The sequence below is a fragment of the Acyrthosiphon pisum genome, chromosome A2 (assembly GCF_005508785.2).
Source record: "Acyrthosiphon pisum isolate AL4f chromosome A2, pea_aphid_22Mar2018_4r6ur, whole genome shotgun sequence".
NCBI classification, from domain to species: domain Eukaryota; kingdom Metazoa; phylum Arthropoda; class Insecta; order Hemiptera; family Aphididae; genus Acyrthosiphon; species Acyrthosiphon pisum.
This window is the reverse complement of record NC_042495.1, coordinates 27,066,676-27,078,072: the sequence shown is the minus strand read 5'-3', so window position 1 is coordinate 27,078,072 and position 11,397 is coordinate 27,066,676. Positions and strand designations below refer to the sequence as shown.

General features: G+C 33.3%; 1 protein-coding gene across 1 annotated transcript in view; it reads right to left on the bottom strand.

Annotated features, from left to right (window-relative positions):
• The window catches only part of LOC100572062, a 10,623-nt gene extending 9,748 nt beyond the window's left edge, over positions 1-875 (bottom strand). Inside the window, exon 1 of the mRNA XM_008180672.3 lies at positions 672-875. Within this exon, the coding sequence (XP_008178894.2) occupies positions 672-875 (204 nt within the window). The remainder of the gene's footprint in view (positions 1-671) is intronic.
• Between the last annotated feature and the right edge of the window lie 10,522 nt (positions 876-11,397).

Sequence of the window (11,397 nt, the reverse complement as noted above, 5' to 3'; positions counted from 1 at the left end):
GAAGCCTCATTATGAGCTTGTTTCTTAATAAGGTTAAATAAGTGTACAGCATTTTTTTCAATTTCTAATTGTTCATCAACAGTATCAATTATATTAAATAATGTTTTAGAGCATATTCTATCGATTTCAGTCCGTTCCTCTTCATAAATATTTCTAGATACAGAGCATGGTATTGAAAGTATATTATGGTCCTGAATGAGTATTTTATGATTTATTGCAGGTACATCAATATTTAAACGTTTTTGTGGGAAAAGTTCTGAAATAGTTTTCCCTTTCTTATATAAATGTTCACCAAATTTTGAGGGCTTTCCCCATACTTGTGGCTCATTTGTTTTTGAAGTCCCCTCATCATTATTAATAAAAATCATTACTGCTACTATATGTTTGCAGCAAGATCCAGCCCCAGCTGCACATTGACAAGATGCATTTTTAACATTTCTTAAACCGTCTAACTTTTAAAATATTAAACAAATTTTATAAAATCTACTATACTCCGGCCCACGAGAGAAGTAACCCGTTTCGCGCATGCTGACTGGCGAAATTCCCCCACTTAGTGCCTTTCGCTGTATGTCAAATACGTGGAGATGCGCGGATTCGGACGCGATTTGGTCGGGACACGAGTTACTTCTCTCGTGGGCCGGAGTATACAGATAAAATCTTATTTAAATTACCTCAAGTTTCACTTTATAAGGCTCTAACGTAACACTTGTTTGCCTAACAACTGAACCAGTTATTACACTTAATCCATCAATTAGTTTCAGTTCTTGAACTCCTAACACATGATTACTCTCATATAACATTTTACCTTTGTCATTTGTATATAAAAAGTGTGGTTTAATACTTTGAAATCCATACTTTATTATTAAACTGCTCATTGTTATAAAATAAATTTGTACAGTACAATTATAAAAAAACTTATTACGTACTAAATGTAATAATGTAATAGCAAATAGCTAAGCTAATATAGATATTAGATAATTGATGGGTTTTAATTTTAGAAAAGCCTCTGACAATTCATTGGAATGAGGTGAAACGTATATTTAAATATTTAAAGGGGAAATTTAATTATGGTTTAATTTATGATTCTAGTGTAACACCAAAGTTGCGTGGATATAGTGACGCAGACTATGCCGGTGACACAACAACGAGACTATCAACATCAGGATTCATTTTCATGATGGGAGATGGAATCGTGGCATGGTGTTCACAAAGGCAAAAATCGGTAGCACTTTCGACTGCTGAGGAAGAATACATAGCGCTGAGCCAATCGATACAGGAACTTACTTGGTTGACGCTACTTATCAGTGATCTTCTGGAGACACAGGAACAGTGGCGTACACAGCTATTTTCAATGGGGGTGGCTTACGTATGAAAAATTATATACATATATATATATATATATATACTGGGTATTTATAACTCATAAACTACTCGCCCCAAATTTGATTTTCATGTAACAAAATATTAAGAAAAATATTCTGCTTTGGAAAATAAAATTAAAACTCTATGTTGTCATTCAAAAAAGTAAAAAACTTAAAAAATTATAAGGATAAAAAATATTTAAAAATAAAATTTTTTAAGAAAAACGTTGTTTTATAAGCGACTAGAAACTATGTAAAAAAATATTTTCAAAAAAATTTATACTTTTTGAAATAATGAGTGTTCTATGATAAAAGAATCACCCAGTATATATATGTATGTATATGTCGCATTCACATAGTGAAACCACTCATTTCACTGTATATCTGGGTATCCAGATAGTGAAATTTGTCCATATCGTGAATTTTGACGAAAATACATTATATGGACATCTATTTCATGAAATGGACATTACCTATTTTGTGTACTTTGTGTAATTATTGTAAAACAAAATTGTTATGTTATGTAGCAATAAATAATTATATTATATCATAGTATAGTATAGTATAGTCAATTATAGTCAATAAATTATATCATATTGCATTATCTTATTTTTCATAAATAATTATAACTATACTTTTATATATTGTTTTATGAACAAAAATATATCAATATATATATATATATATACATATCCAGTTCATGAAATGAGTGGTTTCACTATGTGGATGCGACATACTGATATAAAATAAACAAATAATAAATGTTTTTATACATTACCACTGGTAATGGACATTTATCAGTTGGCATGTTGAAACCCTTTGTATAGTTATACCATGCATTTCCACCGAGATTTTTAATAGTACTGCATGCTTTTTTTGTATTGAGAATATACGCATTTGGCACCCATCCACCAGTTGAGCCCCAAGACGCAAAGTTATAATCGAGCTACAAATAAATACTATATTACTTTAATAAAGATGACTACAAACATTTACAATTCGTGTAGAATTCAAAATGAATTACTCAAAGATCATAATTATAATAATACTATTGTAATCTTCACCAAAACATAGCAACTTCAGACAATAATTTCGATAAATATAATCATAATTAAGATTAATATTATAATGTATGAGTTACCGGGAAAAAAATGAAAAAAAAGGTTTTTACACATATAATGTCGGTAATTATTTACAGTTAATCCAGTTAATTACAGATATAAATTAGCTTTATGTGTCATTAAACGAAATCTTAATGAAAATATAATGTTCAGTCTTTGCTCCGTAAGGTCTAACCAATGGAGTAGCTAGGTTTTTGTAATTATAGTAAGTACACACCAAGTACTATAAGGTATAGGCATATAGATTTACGGTGAAACTTCTATTTTATAATTGTAACGAACTTGAATGGAAAACTAAAATTATTCAGTTTGATATTTTCAGCCATTCGTTGATTATGAACCAGTCGGAACTTATTCTATAATACATTGAAGGATATATCATCTATTTAATAAATGTATCAATACCAATTTTTTTTTACCAACGAGATATTATCACAATACAAAAGTTTCTGTGTATTATACAACTCTTAAATAAATTGATCATTATACGTATAATATGTACTTACTGTAAGAGTATCATCGAAAGGTATCAAGAATGTCGTATTGCCTTTTAACTCCGTTATTTTTGATGTTTTTTTACTAAAATACCAATTATATTGAATCGGATGGTTTTTTGTTGTTTCACACGGATATACTTTATCAATCACGATGCGATATTTGCCCTGCAATAAGTAGAATTACAAAGAAACCACAAATATAAATTTGGCAAATTAGTATTAATCATAGAAAAAAGATATTATGTTTAATAAATCAAGTTGAGTATTAATTTACCAGAGGCAAGTTTGGCCTAAAAATATTTTCTGATTGAGTCGATGAGAAAAATAAAATAAGTCCAAACGTTTTGATTGACATTTTGCCAATGATTTCAACAATTATAGAGTGTTTTATACGTTTTCAACAACAAGAATAAATAGGTAACAGGCATGCGTTCTAAAATAAATTGATATATTTAGAAAGATTGACATCCTTGATCTATAACTTCTAAATATTACCGGAGATAATTATATAAATATGTTAAACCGGAAAAATGTGATTCAGTTGTTCCGGTAATTATAAATATATCTATATATTTAAATAAATTGTAGTAGCAGCACAAAAAAGTTCCTTTGATTCAATTTTCACAACAAAAAAAAAAATTGTAAAATGAATAAAATACCAAAATTACCTCTATTACATATCATGGGTGGCCAAACCATGGCTCTATTCATAGCCATTTGCGGGCTGCAACACGCTTTGTAACTTGTAAAATGTTTAGGTTCCATAACAATAATATATTTATTTTTCATTATCTTCTATGCGACTGAGACCTCTACATTTCATTGTATATATAAACGATCTTCTAGAAATCTATGATCTATGTGATGTTTTAATTGCGTGTTTTGCTGATGATACCACAATACTGATTAATGACCAAAATAACGCCAAACTAGTTTCTAAAGCGATATTTGGGTTGGAAAAAAAGGAAAAAAGCTTTTAAATTATCGACGATATAAAAATACATAATTTAAAATGTCCCAACGTGAAATCTCCAAATTATGATATTTTTAATTGCAATTGTATTCATATATAATCTGTTGACTTAATTAAATACCTATGTGTTAATATCGACAATTACTTAATTATGATGCTCATAATATTGGTATAACTGTCAAAACTTTTAAAAATATTTTCTATAAATTCAAGTCTCTAAAAAATATCTTATTACCAATTATCATGTGAATGTTTTTTTGCCAGGATGGGAATTAATACGAGTAAAATAGTTAAAGTTATGTTAAAAAGTTAATTTTATTTTAACTTTTTAACTTAACTAGTTACTTTTGGCTTTTCATTAACTTAAGTGTTCACTTACTAAATTTCTTTCTTAATTAACGTGAAATTAACGAGTTAAATTTTCATTTTAAGAAGTAAGTTAAGTTAATTTATTTTTTTTTTAATTTAATTATTTTTCACTATTTTAGTCTATTTCTTTTTCATGTTAAAAAAATATGTATCGTAAATCGTTTTAAGTTAAAAATGTATATCATTTGAATTTAACTTATATGGAAATAGTGTGCAAAGTATAAACACTATAGTCTATAATTTAGTTTTGGGTTGGAAAAAAATTTAAGTACACTAGTGATGTATAAACAAATTAACTTTTTTTAAACTTAATGAAAAGTTTTCAAAGAAATTCCACGACTACTTCAGGCTATCCAAACTAGACTAACGGGGAAAGCGAGGCAGGTAACAAAGTTTAAAACATTTGATGCATGGGAAGAATTACGGGAAACATTTAAAACAAGTCTAGAACCCCAGCGAACCACACAACATTTATCGGTATCGTGAAGTATCACGTGTGCGTAAACTTCAGAAAGTTAAACCAGATATCAACGGGAGACGCTTATCTTCTACCGAACATTACGGATCAATTGGATAATCCAAGTACTACACTATGTTGGATTTGGCCCAAGGTTACCACCAAGTCAAAATGCACCCAGACCATTGCTATAAAACCGCCTTTTCTACGGACAAAGGTCATTTTGAATTTTTAAGAGTTCCATTCGGGTTGAAGGGAGCTCCGGCCACTTTCCAACGTCTAATGAATTCCGTATTAACGGCATTGAATGGGATCAAATCATTTGTGTATTTGGATGGCATCATTATTTATGCCCTCGACCTTGAAGATCATTCAAGGAAATTAAAAGAAGTATTCGACAGATTACGAGAAGCAAACCTAAACTCCAAACGTCAAAATATTCATTCATGCGAAAAGAAGTGAAATATTTAGGACATGTTATAACCGACAAAGGAGTAAGGCCTAACCCACAAAAGATTGATTGCGTAGTAAAATTTCCAATGCCAACAAATACTAAGGAGATCAAATTATTTTTGGGACTGTCAGGTTATTACCGACGTTTCGTTCCAAATTATGGACAAATTGCAAAACCGCTCACGTCGTTATTAAAGAAGGATATTCCATTTTATTGTTCGGACCTTTGCCAAGAAGCGTTTGACAAATTAAAAGCTATTCTCACCAAAGAACCTCTCCTACAATACTCTGATTTTGAACAACCATTTAATCTGACATGTGACGCCAGCAATTTTGCAATTGGCTGCATATAATCTCAAGTACCAATTGGGAAAGATCTAACAATAGCTTATGCATCGCGCACTCTCAACAAAGCAGAGCAAAATTATAATACAACGGAGAAGGAACTTTGTGCAATAGTATGGGGAGTTAAACAATACCGACCGTACTTATATGGCCAGAAATTCAAAATTATTACAGACCATCGAGCGTTAAGCTGGCTTTTCAACGTAAAGGACCCGGGGTCCCTATTAATCCGATGAAAGTTGAAACTGGAAGAATACGAGTATGAAATCCATTATAAGCCAGGTGTTAACAACACCAACGTGGACGCATTAAGTCGAATCAGAACTGTCACGACTAGATCCAAAACAAAATCAGAACTTTCAAGACTAGAAGATAGCGTAACATCTACAAATGTTTCTGACAAAATAAAAATCACAGATTCACCGGAAATCTCAAACACTTCAGAACCTCTATGCAATACAGAGCCTTCTGATGATAACCAATTTTTTTTCAATACCGAAGCTAAACCTACTACCAATTTAATTGAGCTAACAGGTAATATTTTCGACTCAGAACCTACTACATCAATAGCACTTGCGTTTCCGCCGATTTCAGTATTTATCGAGGTATCGCCCTTCAAATGAGACGGAAGTTCGGACATGTGGACCAATTGCGAAAAGAACAAAAATCAGTTACTGATGTAGCTGTTATTCAGTTAGAACAACGAGCAATATTTTATTTATTAACGACAGAGCATCACTGGCCAAAGTCGACATATCAAGCAATCTATATTTGTTTACAGAAACTTAAAGAATTGTGTATCAGATTAAAAATAGCCAGTCTCGCTTGTCCAAGGATTGGAAGTGAATCAGATGGTCTACAATTGGAAATCATCCGAAACATGTTTCGAAATACCTTTGAAAATTCGAACATCAAAGTCTGTGTCTACACCAGAGATGAATTAACAGAAGACCAGAAAATACAAAAAATAAGTGAATTACATGAAAACCCTCTAGGAGGACATCATGGATTAACCAGAACGTTCAATAAAATGTATGAAGAACATAACTGGAAGGGTATGAGAAAACAAATCAAACAATTCATTAAAAAATGTCCAGATTGTCAAAAGAATAAAACAGCGACAAGAACATCAAAAGAGCCTATGGTGATTACCAGCACAGCTACCAGAGCCTTCGAAAAGATATTCCTAGATGTCGTAGGACCACTACCTCGTTCACATAGTGGGAATTCTTTCATTTTAACGTTACAGGATGACCTCACTAAATTACCCCCCGACGGGACCCACCTTGTCGTGGGACCGGGGCTCACGGGCCGTCCGGCCCGTGCCAAGTGGTTCCAACCTGGCGGAAGGTATAAAACGCAAGGGAGAACCACCCATTAAAAAAACTACAAATGGAAGTCCTTAACGGAAAATTGTTTACCACACCAGGGGAGTCGGACCCCAGGTTTCGGCAGGAGTGGGTGGATCCGGGGTAAAAGCCGGATCCAACGGTGAAGGTCCGCTCCGGACGTCATTAAACGACCGCGGGAGTGAGGGAGTGGACAGCCAGGCTCCCAAACAATTAAGAACTACTAGTGCTGACTTGGAGAGTTCCACGAACGCCTCCTCTCTCCACAACTCGGTGAGAGCTTTTAAGAAGTGTCTCACCACCCAGGACGCGGGGTACAAACTCCTGTTTAAGAAGGCGCACACTCTCGAACAAGCCTCCTCCAAAATTAGAAGCGCCGAGGCGAAAGCTGCGATCGACGAGGTACTAGCCGTCATATCTGGCCTAAAGACGAATCGGGATGATGTCCACGCTGCGTTTAACGAGATGGCTTCAAGAATCCCGAAGAGCGGTCAGGCGCCAAGTGTCCCAGCATCCAGGGACCCCGGCGTAAGCACGTCCACCTTGACCACAGCTGCAACCGTCGTAGCGCAGACAGAGGGCAAACGTACTTTAGACGCTGGGACAGACACACCCTGCTGGTGGGACCTACGTGACTCGACCCAATAGCAGGCTGTACGGAGAGAAGGTTCCAACACCAATAAAGCAGAAAGAGTTGCTAAACAGGGACAGCGACCACGGAGAGGATTGAGAACGAAAGTCGAGGAGCGGTCACCAGCAGAGGAGGACCCTTCACCAAAAGAAGATGATTTCACGCTAGTGGAAAAAAGGAAGAAGAAAAATAATAAGGGGAATACGAAGGCAGAAAGTCCAGCTGATGCGAAAATGAAACCCACCAAGGAACTAGCCGTTACCAAACACAAACGTCTGCCAAAAACACAAGCAGTTGTCCATGATAAGCCGACTAGAACTATGACGTACGCAGATATGGTAAGAGAATTCAAGACAGCCGTAAGTCAGGAAGTGCTGTCATTCGATATCACGTCTAGGAGGGCGATATCTGCTAACTTGATACTAGAGACCAGGGACAAGGAGCATGCAGAAAAACTTGCTAACGTTCTCAAACGCAAGTTTGGGGAAGGCAAAGGCATCCGGCGACCGTCTTCGAGCATAGCTCTACTGGTCATTGGAATTGAGGACTCGGTGGATCCTGCCAAACTAAAGAGTGTACTGGAGGCTCACGACAGCGAGATCAAGTTATTGAATGAGATCGTGATCCGGGAAGGCTCGAATGGCGTGAGGACAACAATAGTCAGGGTCCCCCTGGCACCGGGCCTCAAACTTGCCTGCATCAAAAAGATGAGCATTGGTTGGGCAGTTCGGATTTAGACGTGGCAGATCTACCATGGACGCCATTGCGGAAGTCATGTGGACGGCTCGAGTCGTAGGTAGTGGACCAGTACGAAGCAGGGACCTCTGCACAGTCGTCACATTAGACATAAAGAATGCTTTTAATTCGGTGCCATGGCGCCTAATTGACGAAGCACTCCAAAGATCAAAGGCACCAACATACCTGGTCAACATATTAAGGTCGTGCATAATCAACCGAAGAGTTTTGATCGGAAACAACGACACCTCGGCCAGCCCTAGCATTCCCGTCACGTGTGGTGTCCGCTGGTTTTCGGCTAGCTATAAAATATGTACAAAATAAAGTAGTTGGCTGCAATGTTGTGTAGCTTAATTTTATACGACCATGAGAAACACAAATTTGATTAAATTATCGGTACTAAATAATAATAAAAAATATTGAATTAGGTGTTTTAGAACTTTAAATACAACATATTATTATATATTATATTCTTTTCTTCAGTAATTATAATAATTATTATACTCAGCAACACATTTAAAAATTCTATAGGACATTCATAACCATATTGACAATTTCGTAAAATCTACTAATTTCACAATTGGCGACGGTCGCCCACAGGTCAAATGATGTCGGCCCCTGTGGTGCGTATGCCAAATCGACGTCGGTGTTCAACGTGTTAATTACTCAGGGTTCATACACGTGTCACGATTTTTGTCACTAGTATTGTCCCATATTGTCATAAACCGTGTGTCCGCGGAAACAGGGTATCTACACTGTGTCTCTAGCATTACTCTGTTAAAATATTTCAATTCTGTTTCCGCCGTCAGTCGGTCAATATGACAATATACAAAAATAAATCCGCAACTTTTTTATCAATGGCTTTTTATCCGTGGCTTTTTTGTTCGTGGATTTTTTGTCGGTGGCTTTTTCATCCATTTAGTGTAAGTTGACCTACAACATCAACAAAATAGAAGTAGGTATCACATAACACGAGTTCCTAACGAAAATTTAATTAAATGTATAACTTTTTTTTTAACAATCAGTTAACATTTTAAAATGCACTATTTCCCATATTAGATTCTGAGTGAAACGATGAATGTATTGATTTTACAATGATGTGTGATTTTTTTTTTGTCTGTATACGATAAGTAGTCAAAACAAAATTCCCAATAATTTTAAAAAGCGCAAGAAAAAACAACATATTAATAAAGGAAAAACGGGCATTTTTACGCAAAACTGACTTTGTTTTTTGGTGTGACTTTAAAACAAATTACCGTAGATACATGCAATTTTCACTGGTTGTTTATATTTGAATTTTCTATACATCATAATATTATCAAAATATTTTGACTTGTTTGAACTGTTTAAGAACATTTTCAGTTTCAAATTTTATTAGTTTTTTTTTCTCTATGAATGTCAATAAAACTTCATTTGTTTGTTAAAAACATTGAAAATTTAATACAAGGCTCCTACTATATTGTTACAATGACATTTGAAAAATATTAAAAGTCCTTATTCACAGTTTTTTATGAGCATTTAAAGTTAAAATCTTGACAAAATACGAAAAAATCACAAAAATTAGCAAATTATTTTGAGTTGAGAATTTATAAAAATTTTTCTTTTTAAATATAAAATTTTAAAATGTAATACAATATTTCTCATTAGTTTTTCTAACTTTATCAAAAAAAAAAAAAATGTCTATAAGCAAATCAAATTAAATTTTTATGAGCGTTTGAATTTCATATTTAACAATATTGGATATTCACTCAACTTCTCATGTAGTGGTTTTGTTATTTTATTATTATTCAAAAACAAATAACTGTAGATACGTGGCAATTTCACTGAATGTTCATGTTTTCATATTCTATACACCATAAAATTTTAAAAATATTTTGACTCTTTTGAGCTGTTTACGGTCATTGTCAGTTTTCAGTTTTCAATTTTTATTTTTTTTTCTATACATATCAATAAAAATTTATTTTTTAGGTAAAAAAGCGTGAAAATTTAATGCAAGGCTCCAGATATATTGTTACAATAGCAGTTGAAAAAAATTAAAACACAAAGTCACAATTTTTTCTTATAATCATTTAAAGTTCGAATTTTGACAAAATATGTCAAATTTAAATTTTAATAATTATTTTTAGTTAAAAATGTATAAAATGTTCAACTTTTATAGCTAAGGATTAAACATTTAAAACAAAGTTCCACATAAATAGATTATATATAAATTACTTTATTCAAAATAATATCATGAAATAAAGGTAGGTACTTAGTAATATCATAGGCTGACTGACCGTTTTCGCTCAGAATCGTTTTTCTTATAGAATGATTTATATTATATCATTGAATTCAATTTTAACACCATCCATTAGAGTGACCCATTTTTAACCTTCTATACAGCAAAGAGACACCAACTTGCGCAGTTTTTTTAAATTTTTTTCCTAGTTAATATAATGTATTGTATACACATTTCCGTACCTTTTTTAGAGGTTTCAATTATTCAAGCATGTTATTCCCTCTTAACAGTATACATATTGAAGTAAAGAGGAGCATTAGTTAATAAATAGGGTGTGAGCGTAAATTGAGGAGCTCGCTCGCTGCACTGCTTTCTTAGGTTAGGCTAACCTAACCTTAGAAGCACATAAATATATAACTGTCAACTGCATCGACACGAACCGTTCAACAATAAAAAAAATGTAAAAAAAATATGGTGAAACTAGTTTAAATTCTACTTATCAGTACGGTCTAAATACTTCTATTCATGATATAATTTATCATAAGATCATCGGAGACGTATCATAATTCATAAAATATTGTTTAGTATGGAATACAGAATGAACCTTTGGCAAACAATTTTTGTATTTTATATTATATTTTTTCACATTCATTTAATTTTACTATAATAAATTACTTTTGAGAGTTTATATAGTATTATAATTTATAAAAATAATACATAAATATTAATTATCGATAATTAATATGACTAATACGTAGGTAATAGCGGAATAAGTAATAACGACCGGTAATAGACCGGCACATTCAGTTTTAAATAGTCATTAGAGAGCTGGTAGATAAGGACAATAAAAATAATATTAGACGCGATACGCTGCACGTCGATAACGGT